The following is a 21,400-nucleotide window of genomic DNA, read 5'->3' as shown; positions in this document are numbered from 1 at the left end:
TGGCAATGATGAGTAAAACTCTCTGGTATGAAAACGTATAGAGATAACGAAATAGTATAGTAACCTAAAGAGTAAGTAAGTAACCTAGTAAAGAGATAACCACGGAGATAACAATACGTATCTATGGTGTTTAATATTTCACTACACTTTACAATTTATTAGGTAAGTGTCTGGAAATGCCTGACAACGGTATCGCTCTCAAAATAAATATAATAAATAATATACTTGGGATAAGATTCATCAATTTGCACGACTAAACACTATTGTTTATTACATAAATCATTCCATAACTGCATATTAAAAATAACATGTTTTAAATAGAAAATCCAGGCCTAAACAAATAATACTTTTTTCTATTACTTTAATGAAAAATGAAAAAAAGCGCTTACATGTTATTCACTATACAGAAAAAAATTAAAAGAATATTTCTAATTTTTTTTTCTTTGGAAATGATATTGTTTATGTATGTTTTATAAATAAATATTATTATTAGGTAAAATTTTGTTGAAATGGCGGACCTAAAGTTTTAAGTCCTATGCCAGTGACCATAGACTATAGATAGAAATAGATAATATTCTGTCACTCATCCTCTATAGTATTCAGTGATGACATTTTGTTATAAACTTGTAAATAGTGATTTCTAAAGAAAGTGATACTTTTTAGTTCAATTACTTTTCAGGTAAATAGAACGAAACTTATCAATATTATCCGTAGAAATGAAATTAAATAAAGTCATAAATTGCATAAACAGTAACGTGGTACAAAATTGGCGATGATTCATTTTCATTTTGTTTTCCTCAGTGGCCGTGGATAAGATGTCTTCACCACGCCCGAAATCGCCTCGGACGCCCGTTTTGCCTAAAAAGGAAGAAAAGGAGGAGTCGTTTTGGGATAAAATCGGGACTATCGGACGCAAGAAGCGCATAAAGGAAGGTAAGGGTCGTATTTTGTTGTAAATGTGAGCATCTGCGCGTGGGATCCTAAGTAATTAGATCATGACTCGCGATTACCTCATACGAGAAATATGAAACATGGAATCTTGACCTATTTAATGCTGAAAAGTAAACATCGACCTACATCACGTGTCATTGATAAACATATTGATGAATGCATGTCATTATTGATCACTTATATTAATCGTCACCCAAAATAGACAAATGAGCTTCAAATTAAATTTTGAGGAAACTAAAAGAACCTGCTTTTCGTTAGACCTAATATAATTCAAATAAATATCATATATGAGCATAACACAAGTTACATTACAAAAGTAAACTTGAGATCCTCATTAATGACAAATTGTAAGGGAATATTTTGTCATAGAGAACAGTTCGCAAGGCAATAGTCTGTGAGGATGGTTAAGCTTCTTGTAGCCTCAACTCCTAAGTGATGAAACTCTCCAACAGTTTAGTTTACATTAGAATAACATTTAGACTAAAATTTATAAGGATATTGTGTGGTTTTGTCGCATGTCGCAAAATATCTTGAAAGCTGTCATAGTGTATGCTGCCTAAACAGTTAGTTACACGAAAGTAATGTATGATGAAATTGTTTGTCTTAAATAGTTCTTAATAAAAGTCCACGACAGTATATATCTATCTTTTACGTGGTCGTAATTATAGCCGAAGTAACCAAATATCATAAATTACTAATTATTTAGATGCCTTCTTACTTTGCTTATTTTGTATCATTGTATTGACAAATTGTATTTGTTATCATAATAAATACCCTTATCACCTTTGACATTGAAAGTAAATAAACTTTGTCTCTAACACTTAATAATTTGGATGGATTGTTTAAAAGTTATCATGCTAAGAATGATTTGATCAGAGCGATATAAAAACATATGAACATTGCAAACATGTGTATTGTGTATTGTGTATACAACTTTGGGTACTTATACTATGTATGTCATGTTATTTTGTTTAACGTGATTGAAACCGTGGACACAGCTAGTATCATAATAAGAGAAGGTTAGCTGAAAGGTAAGAAATTTTGTAGAGATCTACATTGGCCACTGTTAGAAAATGATAGAAATTATTTGTTAATTAGCATATAAGCTTTGGTTTTTACTAAATAACTGTGTTGCGAGCAAACATTTTTTTATTCATTTACAGTTTTCGTAATATATTATTATAATTGAATTATACCCACTCACCGTCATATATATAATATACTTCAGTTAAAAATTAACAAAACTAATGCTTAAACACAGCTCAAACATTTAAATGGCGTCTTTAAAAGGATGTTGGTTTGAAATGTTTGGGTTTTTCCTCAAGTTTTACGTGCTTAGGCATTTACCTTATTTATAAATGGCCAAGTTATTTGAACTTGAGGTTCCAAAGCTCAAAGTATCAATTCAACATTTAATGCTCAGCGCTCATGGTGTAAAACACCACTACCAGAGATCTTAATGTCATTCTGCTCTTAATGGAGCTTCTAAGTAAGACCATCGTCATCAACCCATTATTGTCCCACTGTTGGGCATGGGTCTCCTCTCAGAATGAGAAGAATTAGGCCATAGTCCACCATGCTGGACTAGTGCGTATTAATAGACATCACATACATTTGAGATTTTTTTTTATATGAATCTCTCAGGTATGCAGGTTTCCTCACGACGTTTTCCTTCACCGTTTTAAGCAAGTGATAACTAACTTCTAATATGTACATAACATTGAAAAAAATCAGAGGTGCGTGCCTAGGATTTGAACCTTGGACCCCTTGTTCGAGAGGCAGAGTTTTTCACCTACCACTGCTTTTTAGATGGCCATACATGGATATATGTGCGCCAAGTAATATAGATAAAAATAAAGAGATCAGTTTATGAAAAAAATATGTATAACATATTTTCATAATATTAATTTGTTGATCTGTTTCAGTGCAAGATGTACAGGCAGAGGGCAAATATGCGATCGACTCGCCAGGGAGCCCCACAGCTCCAGAGATCCCACCGGAAGAATACAGCTTACGTAAGTAACACGGCTTTATGAGAGCCTTGTAGAAAATAAACATAATATATAGCATCATACCTCACAAATCTACTTTTTCCTGTGCTATTATAAAGCTGTTGCCCATTTGTTTCAGTGCCACTATATACTAATTTTATTGATACTATTTAAAAGTTTCTGGCTAAACTTATAAACTGGTATAAGTTTTAATTAACTGGGATTATGATACTCGGAAATATAACAAAAAGCTACCATTACAACTTTATTTGTATTAATGATGTGCCAAGTTTGCCTTGCATGATTTGATGAGGTGACAGGCATATAACTATGTTAATAAAGCAACTAATTATGACAGAATACAACTGATTTTTTTTACGGTCAGCAGTAAGGCCATGAAGGAAAACGTAAATGTTCAAGTCATAATCGAATCGAGTTTGAATATACAAAAGTGTTAACACACTTATTGCATATAGATATGACATTACAGATTTGATTGTATCAAATAATTTTGCTGCAAATATTGCTGCTCCATTACAGATGACAATGAAGAGAGAGCCATTATAGAGAGCAGGTCTCTTCAAGACCCTCGGCTAAAGGAGTTGATGCAGGTGTTGATAGATTGGATTAACGATGAGCTGGCGATGCAGAGAATCATCGTGAAGGACATCAGCGAGGACCTGTACGACGGGCAGGTGTTGCAGAAGTTGCTCGAGAAGTTAACGGAGACCAAGCTGGACGTGCCCGAGGTCACGCAGTCCGAGGAGGGGCAGAGACAGAAGTTGGCGATTGTTCTGCGTGCTGTTAACAGGGTAAGATAGTTGTTATTATTTTTTTTAATTAAATAGGTGCTGCTGGAGTTGTACCACTAAGGATTCTACCATCTTAAATATACTATACATAAACTGAATATTATTATATATTGTTGTCATTATTAACAGATAGTCAAGATATTTGGTGCTTAGGAGTTTCGAATGTCAAAACGTAAATTACTTCATTAGTATAAATTAATATTGACTTTATAAAAACATACAATCCTGTATAAATTAAAATTGTAATGACTGTATGATAAATGAATTAATTGATGTTAAAACTAAATATTCATCATTCGAGGAGTATGTTATTCTTATAAATAATAATTAGCTCTGTTTCTTGATGATGATGAATCATTGTTATGATGTTGTTGACCAGAATTGTATGAAACTTATGTGTTACACTATTAGTCACTGTCCTATAGGCACAATATTATTATTTTAATGTTGAACTTGCAGAATTATAAATAGCAAATGTTTCAACATGATATTTTATTACCATTTTTCATAATAGAACACAATGTCTACAACAGTGTTTACAATTAATGAACATTTGAATTCTATTTCTATAATCAAGGCCATAATGATTAAATAAGTAATAAACTAATTTGGGTATCACATAAGGTATACTTTGTATGTTCATACGTCACAACTTATTGTTATTATGTGAATGTCTACTTTTAACATTTAATAAAGGATAAAACAAGCTCTCTTAATAGTGGTGATGCCACCCAATTTGAGATGCCTTTTAGGTAGGAATCATAATGATAGTTTGTGCTGTTCTGATCATATAACATTAGATAGACTGTACACCCACTCTTTGTATTGGGTGTCATATACCTAATGGTTGAATAAAACTTGAAATATGTATGATGTATTATAATGAATGTTAGTTTGTTCCTATAGGACTGTTTTCAATTGGAACACACACACAGCTTTTATATGGTGTGACAGACAAAACTATAATTCTTACCAATTCTATTAAATATGTGTTCTGTTAATCCGGTCTCTCTTAGTCTTAAAGTTATGAAGTCCTTGGGACCAGTAAAGAGCCAGAAAAATTGGGTGGTCATAAAACTGTTTAAGGCTAAACAATATTTTTTACCTAAATAAGTACTAATAAATCAAAATATACCGCACTAGAACAATTATTCGGATTTCATTCCTGTAATATAGGTTACAGAGAAATTCATTGCTTGAAAATAATTAAACCTTATAGCATTCGAAGAAATACCTATGAACATCCGTATTAACCACGTAACTTTCCCAGGTGTTGTATGGGAGTTCGAAGCCAGCGCAGAAGTGGAGCGTGGACTCTGTTCACTCGAAGAACGTAGTCTCGATCCTGCACTTGCTGGTGGCGCTCGCGAGACACTTCCGCGCGCCGGTGCGTCTGCCCGAGAACGTGAGCGTCAACGTCGTCGTCGCTAAGAAGGACGCTCCCAACCACCTGTCCCACAGGTATGCGACTTTATACCTGCGGGTATTGAATATACATCGCTGTGAGTACTGTATGGAGGACACCGTTCAAATAGACTATAGCATAAAGCAGAAGTTGGCAAACATTGTGAATATCTAGAACTGACTTAAATCCTTCCAAAATTACCCATCCAAGATACGAATAAAACCAAAGTAATGCAAGTATAGTCCGCGTAAAACTGGTAGTCCGCTCTGAACGTAGAAACGAGTCGCGTCGTATAGCAAATTATAGATATTATCGGGACGAGGATAACGCGGGATCTATCCTGGCAGTGTGCCACGCTGCCGCTCTCGCCTGCGGGTACATAGCTGCGTTAGTATGCCTTTACGTTGCTACGGAATATATGCTTGTAGTTGTGCGCAACAACCTCAGAGCGGACTAGCAGTTTAACGGGGACTATATCTAACTACAACAAAACATTACTACTACACTAGTGTAGTAACCATAGATGAGGAAGGAGAATTGTGCAGCGTAGTTTCCATGATGACTTAGATAAGATTGAATTAATACTAACTTACACTAACCACCAGCTCTATAGTTTATTGGCATGCAACTGGCGACAACTTAAAAACACGTCATTTGTAGATCGTTGTTGTACATTCCTTGGCATTCGTGTTGGCAATATCTATCTATCAAACAGCCTTTAAAAGTCCACTGCTGGACATAGGCCTCCCTTAATCTGCGCCACTCCGACCGCAGGCAATATGTGCTAATGATATTATATATTTCATAGAACATACATAGAAGACATCACAACCACGTACGACGACCTCGGCATGAAGTGCGAGCGAGACGCGTTCGACGCACTGTTCGACCACGCCCCGGACAAGTTGCAGGTTGTCAAAAAGGTAAACAAATAAGTTGATGAACAGAGTTACATGAAAAATAATCATAATAGAAAATAGCTTTTGAAATGTTGTTACTTAAGAAATGATACAAATACGTTAGGTATATTTATGTACGATCTTCGTTACAAAGGCTTTAGTGTGTGAAGCAGAAGAATAAGCTATCATATTTTAATTTTGCTATCATATTTTAATTTAAATAGATAGACTTTCCGAGATGCTTTTGTGCCCTAAAGATTATGTTAGAGCAGATAAGAATTTCATATAAAAATAATATCGATAGTAAATCGCTTGATGTAAGAAAATGTTAGATCTTCTGAAAGACAATAGTAATAGACAGACACTTTAATGAAGTGTCAATTAGTCCTCAAGGATCAAACAACGCCTCTGTGGCTGACCTCATTTATGACTGACATTATCTGGGGCTGATTATTATAGTCTATGGTATGCTGTCGACCCTGAGATGCAAATTTATATACGTATGGAGTATGGAGTTACTTGCGCCGCTTCTTCTCCATAGCGAAACACCTTCCGAAGCGGTGGTAGTTTGTTGACTTTCAAAAAGTATTCTATATGAATCAATTTTGAATAAATGAGATTTGAATTTGATTTCACTTACCATAAGATAAACCAATTAAATTCAAAGCAGCAACATTTTTATTGTAAGGAATAACTTAATAACGACAAATTAGTTAAACTATAGTTAAATTTTTATCTATTTCTCCTTCAGTCGCTGATCACGTTCGTGAACAAGCACTTAAGCAAAGTGAACCTGGAGGTAAGCGACCTGGACACCCAGTTCCACGACGGCGTGCACCTGTGCCTGCTGATGGGGCTGCTCGAGGGGTTCTTTGTGCCGTTGTACGAGTTCCACCTGACACCGCAGGACTTCGACCAGAAGGTCCACAACGTGGCGTTCGCGTTCGAGCTGATGCAGGACGTTGGACTCGCGAAGCCCAAAGCGAGGCCCGAAGGTTAGCAAGGCTTTGGTAGAGGCGCCAAATTTCTAGTCCGCTCTGAAAATTTTAAAGGTGGTTCGACTCCGGCGGCACCACCGCCACACCGATTTCTTTATAACAGCAGTGTTAAGCTGCCGTGTTCTGGTTTGAAGGGTGTGGTAAGGGAAACGTAGTTTTCAGAGGCGTTCCAGCTTAGTCCTCGGGGGTAGCGGCGCATCTGTGGCCGACCTCGGGTACGAATGTCTAATCCTATCTATAGTCTGATTCATAATTAGGTGTCCAAAATGTAAACAAACAAATGTCACTGTCAAAATTAACAAGAAACAAAACCTTTAACAAACTCAACACAAAACGAAAACTATACAATTATTCACAATTTAACAAACGCGCTATGAAAACGGTAATACATTCCAGTTCGATTACAATCACGAAAATGAATAACATCAGCTACGAAATTTAAAAATGACGGCACAAGAAATGTTTTGGGTTCCGATTGTGTTACCATTATCACATTTTAATTTTCTACCATAAACCTTGTTTTTTATTATTATTACTGAATGGAACGAAATTGAGGTAATATAAATATTAGAAAATGTCTTCGATCACTAATAAGAACTAGATACACAATCAGCGACAAAAAAATGACGCGACGAAAAGAGCACCCAAATAGACATTTGGTTGCGCTTTTAGGTTAGGTCAGAATGTATAAACCATTTAAATTGTAAAGTCTGTTACTAAACGTACAATTCTTACTATTGCATGCCCACTTGATTTGTTCGGGTAACATGGTGACTCTGTTCTCACTTGAATGGAGACGCTATTGTTTTATATTTTTTTATTTAATTTAATATATTTTTTTTGTTATATAAAAATATTTGTTTTGTATAAACATATGCCCGTAATACGGGCATATGTTTAATTATTATACAAATTAAATTATTTGTATAATACAAGTTTAATTATTATACATTATTAAAAGGTTAGGCAATGAGTAAATAGTAAATGAGTGAAATTAAATTATTAAGTAAATTATTATTTAATATATTTTATGATGTCTTTTCATCCAACTGCCGCGGCAATAGTCATCGAATTATTATAATAAAGTCTATTGACGAACGATACACTAAAATAAGATTGCTAAACATAGCCAAAAAAGATACGGAAAAAAAAATAAAAATCCATCGAAAAGACTGTTTTCCAATAAACTCACTTTATTCAAGGGAATTAATGGCACCCTGTTGATTCCGTATTTTTATTTTTACTCGACTGCCAAGGAAGGGTTATGTTTTTTGCACGTATCTTGTATGTATCTTTATAAGAAGACTTTAGCTGCACTGCATTTTATTCCCTCGGATCTAACATACGGCTGAGTGAATTTCGACAGTTAAGGTGTCATTATATTCGTCTCAAATATCCAAATGTCCTTAGATAGATGTTGGAAAAAAATCTAAATTTAAGAAAAAATATACAACGGATTTCTGTCACTACAAAGTAAGCAAGTAATTTAATTAAAAAATCAAAAACCCGACTGGCTAAAACTACTACTACTACTATAAAGGCTGAAGTAGAATTTTCAAAAACAGTGAAATAGGCGTTTCATTATTTTTATCAAGAAAGCCAAATAAAAGTTTCATAATAGGTATCTGCTTCAAAAACAAATGTTCAAACAATATTATTCTATTTTATCCTCGTAGTGCTCATTCACGCTATATAAAGAACCTATGTGTAAAATTCCAGCACGCTAAAGTTCAGCGGTTTCCCGTTACGTTGGTGTCTGGCGCAGCAACTTACGCATTTAGTCAGACAGTCACCTCGATGTGTTATATATATATGTATACATCATATAATATGTGTGTAATCTCCTTTTAATTTCCTTTATTTTGATACCCCACTCCGTAGGTTTGGTTAACTTTTTTTGAAATATTTCTATTTCGCGCCAAAAATCCGCCATTTTGATTTTTTTCTAACACCTATCTAAGGACACTCGGGTCATTGAGACGAATATAATGACACCTTACTTGTCGACATTCATCCAGCCGTTTGTTAGATCCCATCAAATAAATAAAGACAAACATACAAGATACGCGCGAAAAACATAATCCTTCCTTGGCAGTCGGGTAAAAATAATTTAAATAAATGTTGGTTTACTACATATTTCTTTAGTCGGCGGCAATATATTTCGTTGGGTAACGGCGTAAACAGCTTGTTGATTTTTTAATTAAATTACTTGTATTTGGTTATATTTTAATTTAAACTTATATTTGCATTATAATAAATTGTGTCTTCACGTTACTTTCATTGATATATTATTTTTATGTTCATTAAAATTAATTACTTCGACCTAATAAAAATATTAAGTTATAATTTATAATAACCGTATAAAGTAATGACAGTTCGTCTCCACTAATTCCTTGTCCAAGTGACAAACCTGTAAAAGTGATAGCTAGCTTATGTCATAAAAATTTAATGCTCTTGGTAAGCAGTTTTTGAAAAACATCGTTAAATAATAGTGATAAGGTTGATTTTGCATTAATTTTAGGTTCTGTCGCTTAGAATTTAATAAACACGTTTGACGCCACTTTTTAAGTTCATTTTTGTATGGGATTGTGTATGTAGTTCTTATTAGTGATCGAAGGAAAATGTGAAATAATGTGAATTAATCTTAATTTATTTAGATTATTATTTTATTATTGTTGTATTAATTTAATATTGTCAAAAATAAGAAACTACCACTTGAAACGTATTTTCTTGATAGGTCAACACCTTTGTTTACATTTTGGACACCTAATTATGAATCAGACTATAGGGTCGATTACAGATGTCCATGGGCGGCAGTAGCCACTTACCATCAGGTGGACTGCACCTTCCGTCGCCCGCTCTCGCCCGCGGGCACATAGCGCAGTTAGTGTGCCCTTACGTTGCTACGGAGTATATGCTGGTGCTCGTGTTCGAGCGCACTGGCTCTCTAGACCCCTGCGTGCAACAATTTCAGGGCGGACTAGAAGTTTGTCGCGGACTATGTATATCATAATTCGACTTAGTATTCCATCACATATTTTTACATTGAGTTGAGTAAGTTTATGATTTATGATAAATGCCATAATATGTGGTTGCTTATCATTTAGCAATGCACAAGTCCTTTGTCTTTATTAAAGTTTAGGTTCAAACCACTTATCCATTAGTTTCTTTTTAATATTTCATTTGTATAGGTCCCTCTTAATATATTTTTATTTTTAGTATAAGTTGTTATAGGGGCTACTCTTTTTCATACTCTGTAAACATTTAACGTGTCTGTCTATTACGGTTCAGAAGAAAGAGCCCTGTGACAGACGGATAGACAGACAGACAGCGGGAGCTTAGTAATAGGGTTCCGTTTTTACCCTTTGGGCACGGAACTCTAAAAAGAAGAGGTTTGCAATAAATACGATTATCTGATCATAATTATTGAGTGCAGTGAATAATATTAATTACGGTAACGTTGCTGAATATATGCTGAGGTATTAACAACCTTAGTAACTTACTAAAAGCTCCTAATGTTTATATTTGTTTACAGATATCGTGAATCTCGACTTGAAATCAACTCTGCGTGTGCTGTACAACTTATTCACGAAGTACAAGAATATGGCGTGAAGATCTTATCACAAGATTGTTACTAATGTGTGTTCATAATAATAACTAATTAATAGTGAAATTAACGGGCTTAGTTAAGATGTATACTAACAATTTGAAATTGCTATTTATTAACAACTTAAATGTATTGTGTATTGTGCCTTACAAATAAATGTATGCTTTATATTAATTATATGACTAAGTTTTTAAATTGTCTTTAATTTAATCCCTATAATTATAATAATAATTATATACATATCATTATCATAAAATGTTCAACTTTGTGTTTTCTTGAGCATATCTCGTCAATGAAACGAAGGCAGCAGATCGCAAGTGCGTGTTTTAAGAACTCTTAGCAGGCAGGTTTCCTCACATTTAAGATGATAATATTTTTTCATATGTACAACTAGATTTCAATTCAAATCCGGCCACCAGTCTGCCAAAATTCACGGCACTTGGCTGAAGTTTCATAAGTTATCTAAAGTGGATAGGGGTAATCGAATAAAACAATATGTAAACAGAAGTAGTTTATTCACTTAAAATACACGACAATAATACAATTCGAAGGTATTACAGCTATAGTATGAAATTACGAAACAAAGCGGACTTAGGCGTTATTGAGATGTAAAAATCTTCAGAATTACTTGACACCATTAGAGACTCGCATCACATTTGAATTTTAATTATGTGTTCACACAATGTGTACATTCCAATAAGTTTATTATGATTATAATAATTATTATGTCTCCGAATACAGTCAAAGGTATGATGGTAACATACAAATGTCTTTCAAAACTTCCGTGTTAATAGCTTACTTGCCAATACATCAATAAGAAATGTAATCTCAAAATTTATTTTAAGTATAATCAAAGTAGATACAGCACATTACTGAAATTTTACCGTTAAGAATAAGCAGTTTAATTAAATAATAAACACCGAATAGAAATGCTTTATAATTTGACGCAAGTAGCAATGTATGCTAGAAATAAGAAAAATAAATATACATATAATTAATAAATTAAAACATTGCAAAAGTTACTAATTAAATGACTACTTTAAGTCTACGAGGTCAACATAATTAAGTACATATTTCGTCTCAGCTAACTAAGTATAATTACACCAAGATCCAACTTTGATTTCGTATTTTCAAAATTTGCTTTTATTTCCACATCTGGGTCGATTGCGCTGCCACATCGATATTGTTTTAAAGTAAATAGAAATCGAATCCAGCATTTGGTATGTCATAATAAAACAAACATTACATATACGAAATAATATAATATTAATGCTATAAAGTATATAAAATGAGCTGTTCACTTAAATTTATAAATAAATGTGTCAATTATCTAAAAGTGATTTTATAAATAACAAATATATAAAATTGTAAGTGTGAAAACCATAGTAATAAAAATTTTATTTACATAAAGCTGCTAAACTTTTTATTAAAATAAATAGGCTTCGTAAGGTAGATCGTGCACAACTGAATACTAAAATAATTATAAAACATTAATTAATTACATCTAAGTAGCTTGCATCGAACACGCGTCTCGCAACATACATCGAACATTAAACACGCGTCCATTTCGTTTCGAGATATTCTTACATCGTTTGTATCGTTCTGCTGAAAAAGTGAAGGATATAGATACCCACCTATTGATTTTACATACGGACGACGTAGAGGTCGCTAGTGGTATCCGCATTTTTCGAACACGTTACTAATCTTAGCGTTAGAATTGGCGACGGTAAATAAAAAGTGACTCGATCTAGATGTTGACAACTCTCACAGTGTCACCTTGTCACCAAACAAACAATAATATAAAATAAAAAGCTGCCACACCTAAATTAAGAAAGGGTTACGATCGGTAGCGCTTTGGACAAGTACGAGGTACATAATTATAACAAACAAAGGTACATACATAGTTGCCGACCGCGTTCATACTAAATGATCAACTAATTACATTGGGATACGTTATTAATCTTCTCAAATAGTGTGTGTATGTGCACTGTGTTGTATGTGCATCTCAACTTAGTTATCACTACGTTACGATTTCTATAAAAATGTTGTACAAATGATTACCGAGTAAGTACGCAGTCGTGAAAACAGAATTATAACTAAAGTGTGGAAATCTCATAACAGCTTAACGGTAAATTATGATTAAAATACCTTAATAATAAGACGTGACATCAAATATTTTATAGACAAATACTTAGATCATTTTGAAGGTTAGCATGCTAATGTGATGGAACAAGATAATATGGTAATAATTGGGATAATGTATAAGGTTTAGTGTGTCGCGGAAACTCAATAATCCAGACATTTACAATTAGTTAGACTGGCATGTATACGAGAAGTACATGTATATTCCCTAAGTAAGATAATAGCACATTGTCTTGCCATAATTTACATTAGCATGCTAAGCTTGTTGTCAAACTTTAAATTAATAGCTATTGCAGTAGACTAGACAAGATGTGAAAGGTGGAAAATGTCATTCGTGAAAATTAGTACTTGTGGTATTTCACTGTTGACCAATGCTATGAGCATATGTTTGAATGACACCAAAGGCATCTATTCGGCCGCCAAGCAGCAGTGCTATAATATAATACAGGCCGGCGTAAATAATTTCATTTAATCGATTTATAAAGTAATGTTTTTTTGTTACTCCATACAGACTTGCAGCCGTTAAATTATTGGGGTATGTGCGGCAATATCATCATACACCTAATATTTTTTTCAATTTCAATACTTCAAAGGAATATACTTGAACTAAATTGATTTACACTTTTAGTATTTAAAAAATAATTGACCATTTCACGTATAATCAACATTAATTATTGATCTTTTTTTATGTCAACATTTTTGTAGACAATATTAATAAATCAATACATTATTAAGATTTAAGCTACAGTAGGAATCCTGCGGCCGCTTTCTGGGTGGATAATTTACATTAGTAAGTAAAATGGTAGTACATATATTAATTACACTGTCATTGTTATTGTACTACATATCGTTTCATGCAAAACATATAATATGGGTACAATATTGCATAATTAAATATTGTTTGTGCAATATTGAACATACAAATATTGTTCGTTTGATGCGATATTGAATTAGACCATACATGCACAAAATCTGCATCCGTTGGTACATTATAATAAATAATTTCCCTATAATTGTGAGTATTAAGGAATTAGCAATTATAAATCCTAAACCTTATAAATTATCTAAGAACATTACATTGCAATTATAGTTTCACTGCTTATACGGCGAAACAACGAATTTATCTGAAATTGAATGTATTGGTGTGATGTCATAGATTGTATTGGTTATATGTTTTATATTTAATTAAATTTTTATACTTAGAGTTTAATTTTACGTGCACTTTATACGAATGATCGACCGAATCACTTTGACCAGATGACTATTGGCCAACAAGTTTTTGACAAATATAATCAGTAGCGTTCAAAATTTACTAACAGTAGATAGCGTATGCGTGTGCATCGTGTCCGTAAATTGCAATGGTAATCCACAATTCCATTCAAATTAAATATTTATATATTCATGTTTCTAAGCAATATTGGAACAAAACGTTAAATTGCAAGCCGGCCTGAGAAACGCAGTGTTTCTATACATAAAAAATTAACTATACAAATTCCTACGCTCCCATATAAAATTGTACCTAGTCTTAAGCAAATATATTAACTTAAAATAAATTAGTAATATACAAAATGGAATGTTCCAGTGAGAATTGATGTGGCCGCGTGGAGGTGTAGTTTAATTATTAATAATACTTATAAAAATACAAAAGTGTTAGAAAACACGTATACTGTCTGTCTGTCAGTGTTTGTAGTTTAAAGGTTAACAGGTAGAAGATATTTAATAAATGCACCTAAAGGGGCGTTGTAACTCAAAAATATATTGCAGCAATATGAATATCGGGGACAATATGACCGCCTGATTGTGAGTTATCATATTATCCCGGTACCTTTTTGTCGCATTATTAAGAGAATTCAATGGGTGAGTATAGTTTCGAACGAAAAAATATGTAACTGCCCAGCTATAGATAGATACGTTAATATCTACAAGTTCAAGGTAAAAAATGGTTAAAAACATGAATGCATGAAGACTTCACAATCCCGACATAGATGTCTGTAGCAGGATGTATCATCATCATCATGACTGTTTCATAAATAAATCAATATCGTAACATATGAGTTCCAAGGGGGCAATATTTCACTATTGTACGTACGGAAAGTTGAACGTAATTGAATCGTAACTAACACCGGCCTCTCCACATTATGTTACTTAATCTCATGTTAGAACGAAATCCTTATAATGTCGGTCGAAAACAGTTATAAACTAAACATACCTATACCTACAACCCTAAATCACGTGACGTCACGCGCCTCCCTCCCCGCGTCTTGTACAAACGTACCACACCTATGCTAACATACAAAAGGGTTACATCCTATCAAACGACCAAAACTTCTAATTTTGATTAAGTTGGCATCGAGAATTACTATGTGTTATAAGGATAATAGGGGGTTAAGTTTATTCTCTACGTGTGGGGCGGCAACATACCTGTCTAGATAACGTCACTACTCTATGAGCCAAACGGTTATAATCAATAATTACATATAAATATTCAGCGTCCGATTATACAACATTAAATGCAACTCTGTATAAACAAGTTTATACACTTTTTATCCAGAAATCCCGCATTTTTTTCGAACATTATCAGACTGAGACATTTGTTATACACATGTTGAATGAGTGAATGTCTCTTTCGTTCTTCTCTTTTGTCACTGTGTACAAATACAGTCTGTTATGAAAACATCTAACAATTTTGTTACAAGAATAATAATACTTGATGTTACATAAAAATACGGACATTTTTGATACCAACTGTCTCAATTGATCGAACGACCGAAATACCGAATCAATAATTTGACCAAATATATTTAAATAAACTACACGTCAAAAATTTAGTGCCGTTGATAGAAGGCTATATATTTATTGTAATTACTCATCTTTAACCCACTATGGAGGGTCATTTTATCCGAGCCTGTATGCATATGCATATGTTTCTTTCTTTGACATGCCCGGTGAACCAAAAGGCTTTGTGAATGTTAACGTATCCGCTGTCATTGGTTGTTAATAATCTGTCTAGTTACAACCGTCACTACTTTACCGACCTCAAATTACGCAATAGCTCATACAACAGTGGCGCCCCTAGCGACAGTAACTGCTAACCGCCCCTTGATATCGCTAGTCTAAGGGAAAATTACTTAGAAAACAGTTACTTTTCTTATAAGTTTTACTACAGGTCCATTAACCATAGAAGTGTCACGTGAACTGTTAAAAATGTTAAAATCGTTCGTTTTGGAGAGAGAGAGAGAGAGAGAGAAGGAAATCATTATGAAGTTTATGTAACTTAAAGCGGCTTGCGTTTTATATGTTCTTTTTTAGTTATTGTTTAAAAAAGTAGAGGAAATTGTAGCGTCTTATAAATTGTATCTGTATGCCTTTACAAACAAGATGTAATTATTTGTAAATGTCTCTGTCTTACGAATGTCCTTAAAAAATCGTTTATTACGTTTTTAGTTAATGTTACACATTATATCGGTGATTATTTACTCCATATGTCGTTGGCATACATTGAAATAAGAGATACTCTCTTATATTTAATGTTTCAAAATATCAAGAGCACGACCGTGGCAGTACTGAACTGAAAGTAAGAGTATTGCCATGACTGTATAGAATTCATGATAAAACGGAGTTCAAATAGCGACAACACTAATGAAATAATTCCTTGTAATTGACATACGACAGAATGTAAATTTTTTGATTCCACGACATATCTAATTATGTAGTAATTGTAAATTTTACGTTACAATAAGATCACGTGACACTTCCGCATACGTGTACATAGGTATACAAATTGACTACACTTATATATGTATAACCGCGTGTTCAGACGACAGTTATACATTCGTTAAGAAGTACAGTTCGCTAATTCTATACATACAAAAAAATGAAGAGTACCATCGAGTTCACTACATCGTTACAAATAATTCGTACTCGCATAGAGAGACGTTACTGCCAAATGTTACGTTACATCGCCTAGTTACAGGATAATTTTGAGGATAAAATAATAGTTTACACAAATATTATTAATTGTCAAGAAAGTATAAAATGTAATTGAAATCGCAATTAGATTAATGTTCATTATTAAGAATAGAAGAATTTAACTTTCTATTAAACATTAGATACAAAATTTTATTCAGTTTTAGTATTCGTTTTATTTTCAATCGAATCTGGTGAAATACGGGCCTTATTAGTTGTGTAAAATATAGAACAAAACAGAACAAGAAAGATAATACAGAATTTGAAATTGAAAATACATACTGGTAACTTAGGCGATGTATTTACTAGAGTATAGTTATTACGGTGCACCTAAACGGGAAAATAAATTTAATATCTTTCATAAATAATTTAATTGTATTTCAGTATCACTCAAATTTTCCGATTAGTATTACATTAGGACTATGCAACTAGAAACATGAATTACACAACTAAAATAGCCGTTTAGGAGCACCATCGTATAAATAAACAGGTATATACCGCGTCTAGCGGGTATAACATAGTATAGTCCGCGCCAAACTGCTAGTCCGCTCTGAAGTTGTTGCGAGCAGATGTTGTCATACAATTTGCTATGGCGACGCGACTCATTTCTATGTTCAGAGCGGACTAGCAGTTTCGCGGGTACTATACTTATGTTTATTGACACTTCAAAATAAAGTTTATAAGCAATCCAGTCACATGTTGGCTAACACGTTGCCCATTGATTGAATAATTATAATAATATTCAATTAGTGTACCTAAATATTATATATAAATTAAATAGACATATATTACAAAGACCTGTTTAAAAGAATTAGTTGCCAGTCAATTTAGGTTTAAATTTATGTTTCATGTTAAAATTAGTACTTAAAATTAATATAAAATTAATATAAATAGAAATAATAAAAATTAATTAACACATATATATGTTACATAAATAAGTATTCATGAAAATAATTATATTAAAAGCCAGCCGAGTTTTAGCGATAGTGATATTTTCTAGTTTTGTACACATTATGTTTTAATAGGGACTCCTGGTTGTTTTATCTGTCTATGTATTTCCATTTTTGGAGCAGTTCGGAGTTTCTACAAAAATAATGATGGTGATCTTTTATCGATTTCATAGCAATAGTAATAAATTTTAAATGAAGAATGAGTGGCAATACAATAATGTTGTTGAGTTTAAAATATCAAATCAGGTGAAACGTGTTAGCCATTTAACGTGTATCTCAGGCGTTAATCTCAATTTGTATTGAAATAAATTATGATTAAGTGCATTTTGAATACAAAACAAATGATTTCACATTTTAAAATAATGATATATCTTACAAACATTCGTTCAAAGATTTGATGGTTCACCAGGCCATCGCGTAAGCACATAACAAGCCTTAAAATTATCTCACTCACTTATAATTTCTAATAAATTATTAGCCTGGATTTATTACCATTTCCTAAATGATAATTATTGGAAAGCGTGACTGGATTGTGCACCATACAGTACTTACATTCATTTAATCTTATGGTGTACAGATACTATGCGCAGTTTTTATGTTTAAACACAATTTAAATCGGTTTTCAATAAATACATTTGAAGTTTTTGAATGCGCCTGCGCAAAAATTGGAACAGATATCAAGCAGATATGCCATTATTTTTGCAAAATTCCTATAAACATTTTAATTTTGAGGTTAAATTTAAATCCATTTTGTTTAGAATAAGCGCCAATTCATTGCTAAATGCCGCACCTGCATGCATATCCGCTTTATATCTGTTACGTTATTTTGTAAAAAGACTCTTCTCGGCAATCAGAAGTAAGCAGGTTATACAATTATCGATTAAATTATAGATCAAAAAATCGATATTATATCTCCGTTTGTGTTTTAAAAAACAAGTGATCGTTGCCGAGGGACAGTTCACGTTTTTACGTGCAAATGATACACGTACAATATCCAATACAAAAGGTTTCGCAGTACTGTAGGTGTGTGAGTTGTCATTTTTACGTGGTAAAAATCGCGATTATAGAGTGGATGGTCCGAAACTTTGTGTAGAGGGTGCCACTACGCATGCTCTATAATCCTTCAGCCGGGCATCACAGATCCGTACATAGTCGCCGACGCTTGGAAACCTCATGTTTGAATTTTGATCATAATTGATTTTAAAATTTTAGACCGTAATTTACTGAGAATTGGAACAAGGGAAATTTTATAAAAACATATCATGCGTGTTTTCTCACTGAAAAAAACATAGGCATGAACGAGATTTTCACGTTGGCGACTTTATGCTGTAGTGGCGGCATCATATTCATTGCGCCATTAAACTGAGGGTATGTCAATCAGTCGCTGCCCGCGGTGCCCTAAATCATTGATGTAGTTTAGAAATTAACTCGCGCGGTATACCAAGCGCGGTAAGGTTATAGGAATCAGATTATTGATGATCTGATAATGGTTATGAGTTACAACCGACGGGAGCATCAATGAAAGAGAAACTTGCTCATGCGCAAGTGTTAACTAACTTTGTTCAGTTACATAGAGATGATATCCACAAGTGGCTTGGTGAGTCATTATGCCGTTCGTAAGGATCGTAAGTATGACAAAGACCACAGAAGGCGGCATCCCGTCTGTTCGTAATATTGGTTCGCGGGCAGCAATTGTTTTATATTGTAATTTGAGCAATATCACACTACAGGTAGAATCATAAATCACATTTTGTTCAATGAAGTGCTTTGCGGAATTATTTGTTGTTTATATACCCGTCGGAGAGAGTGACTCACGCGCGTCGTATATAAGTGATATTGCGCAGAGAGTGTTGCGTAGTGATGTGCGTTATGTACGTCAATTTTAGAAGGTCACCGATTTTAATAAAAAAAATCCGCAATGCACTTACTGCACAAAATGTGATTTATGATTGTACTTGTAGCGTGATATTGCTCAGAGTGTGGTGTAGCGACGTGGGTGTGGGTGTGTAGTACCATGTTAGAAGGTCACCGATCTAGTCGGTGGCGAGTATCGCTACGAGGTCTTCCGCGCGAGGTCGAGCGAGGCGGCGGACTCGCGGCGGATCACGAGCCGCAGCTTGTCGTCCTCCTCGAGCTCCTCCTCGACCGACTCCGCGCGGCTGATGGTCCGCCCCAACGCCCGCGCCTTCCACGCCTCTAGCCTCATGACCTGATAACAACTAAAGCTCAAACACACGTTCACAAATTGAAAAACTCCGAGCGCAAACTATACGGTGTACACACGTAGCTGGAATATGTAGCATTGACCGCGTTACACTCGTACTTACATACAGCATGTGCATATATAAGGACCGCGACACACAAAAGAGTTGCAGTATAACATCGCCAAATTCGGCGATGCCATACCGCAACGCGTTTATGTATGCAGCATATAAACATAGTTTCTATAGTAAAATGTGAATATAAAAACTTTATTACTACAGAAAATATATTCAAGTAAATTTTGTCGTAATATTCATAGCTACATGTGTACAGTAGAGTCCGCTCCAAACTTCTAGTCCACTCTGAAGTTTTTCCACGCAGGAGTAGTAAGCGTGGGTGAGAGCGGGCAGCAGTCGAGTACCGGGTAATTGCCGCTGATTTCTACAATTTGCTATTGCGACGCGGTTCCCTTCAATATTCAGAGCGGACTAGAAGTTTGGCGCGAACTCTACTTTGCAATTCTAACGTCCCGTATCAAAACGTAATTGTTAGTTTTAATTGTACACATTCTCTTGTCTAAAATTGTGGTATAAGCCATAAAATTTTATATATATTTCATAATAATTAAGAAACAACAGAATTATGATTTAAATTAAATGTTAAATAAACAGTAAGTTCTTTTTGGTAGCGCCCAGCGCCATACTCTAAGTCTACAATATATAATTTATTATGAAAAATAGTGGTCATAATAGCGTCTGTAATTCAATCATCTACGTTTTAATATAGGACATTAGAACATACATTTCGTCTAGTTCTAGCTACGCCACGCACACAATCACAAATACGTAATAAAGTTTCAACAATTTTGGTTCTTAACTTTCATCTATCAATGCATCACTTGACAAACAGCTTCTTCAAACAATCTTGTAACTGCGACATTTAAAGTATGACAATTTGGAAATACTGACACGATGCAGTCCTAATTCTAGGTATTAGAATTGTCATATCGCTGTTACAATGTTACTAAAATATGTGTGCTTGAAGCGTAAGCTTCGCGAACAGGAGCTTCATGGAGTCTCTAGTAATCGAAGCATTTCCACGTACACTAAACGACTCTTCCTGGATAGTTACCTTTCACTTGTTCAGTAATGTTTAATTTATAACAGAATAAATAGTGTATTAGAGAAAAAGAAATATGCCAGTAAAGTATGAAAATTAGTAAAGGAATTAAAATAGAAAATTAAAATTGGCCGAAATAGAAGAATTACAGTGCGGCGAAGTGAAGAAAAGTGTACGCAGAAGCGAAAGTTTTATGCCTAATTCACATATTGGAAGCATGCATCGTGACGTCATAGTTATTGGAACGTTCCAAATTATTATTATTAACGTAATAATTTAATAAAATTAAGTTATTACAATAATAGTAAAGCAAATTTTGCAAATTATTGCAAGGCATTTTAAAGAATAGTAATTTTAA

At 33.8% G+C, this 21,400-nt stretch overlaps 2 protein-coding genes across 7 annotated transcripts in view; one reads left to right on the top strand and one right to left on the bottom strand.

Moving 5' to 3' along the window:
* Positions 1-561: 561 nt before the first annotated feature.
* parvin (beta-parvin) lies at positions 562-10,858 on the top strand. Its single transcript, XM_073074411.1, has 8 exons — positions 562-679; positions 802-933; positions 2,877-2,966; positions 3,483-3,754; positions 5,025-5,215; positions 5,968-6,082; positions 6,810-7,053; positions 10,592-10,858. Exons 2-8 carry the CDS (start codon positions 816-818, stop codon positions 10,666-10,668), a joined length of 1,107 nt encoding a protein of 368 aa, XP_072930512.1. The 5' UTR covers positions 562-679; positions 802-815; the 3' UTR covers positions 10,669-10,858.
* A 3,869-nt stretch (positions 10,859-14,727) lies between these two features.
* Positions 14,728-21,400, bottom strand: part of Evi5 (ecotropic viral integration site 5) — a 142,761-nt gene continuing 136,088 nt past the window's right edge. For 5 of the 6 annotated variants that reach the window (XM_073074403.1, XM_073074399.1, XM_073074400.1 and 2 more), the window contains one exon: positions 14,728-19,930. In XM_073074403.1, the coding sequence (XP_072930504.1) occupies positions 19,775-19,930 (156 nt within the window). In that variant the 3' untranslated portion in view covers positions 14,728-19,774. The remainder of the gene's footprint in view (positions 19,931-21,400) is intronic. The other variant, XM_073074404.1, reaches the window with a different exon arrangement.

Source organism: Epargyreus clarus, unplaced genomic scaffold, assembly GCF_041222505.1.
Source record: "Epargyreus clarus isolate Ecla_fem2 unplaced genomic scaffold, WU_Ecla_fem_2.2 ptg000007l, whole genome shotgun sequence".
Taxonomy (NCBI): Eukaryota; Metazoa; Arthropoda; class Insecta; order Lepidoptera; family Hesperiidae; genus Epargyreus; species Epargyreus clarus.
Note: the sequence above shows the minus strand (reverse complement) of the source record. Positions and strands in the feature narration are given on the sequence as shown.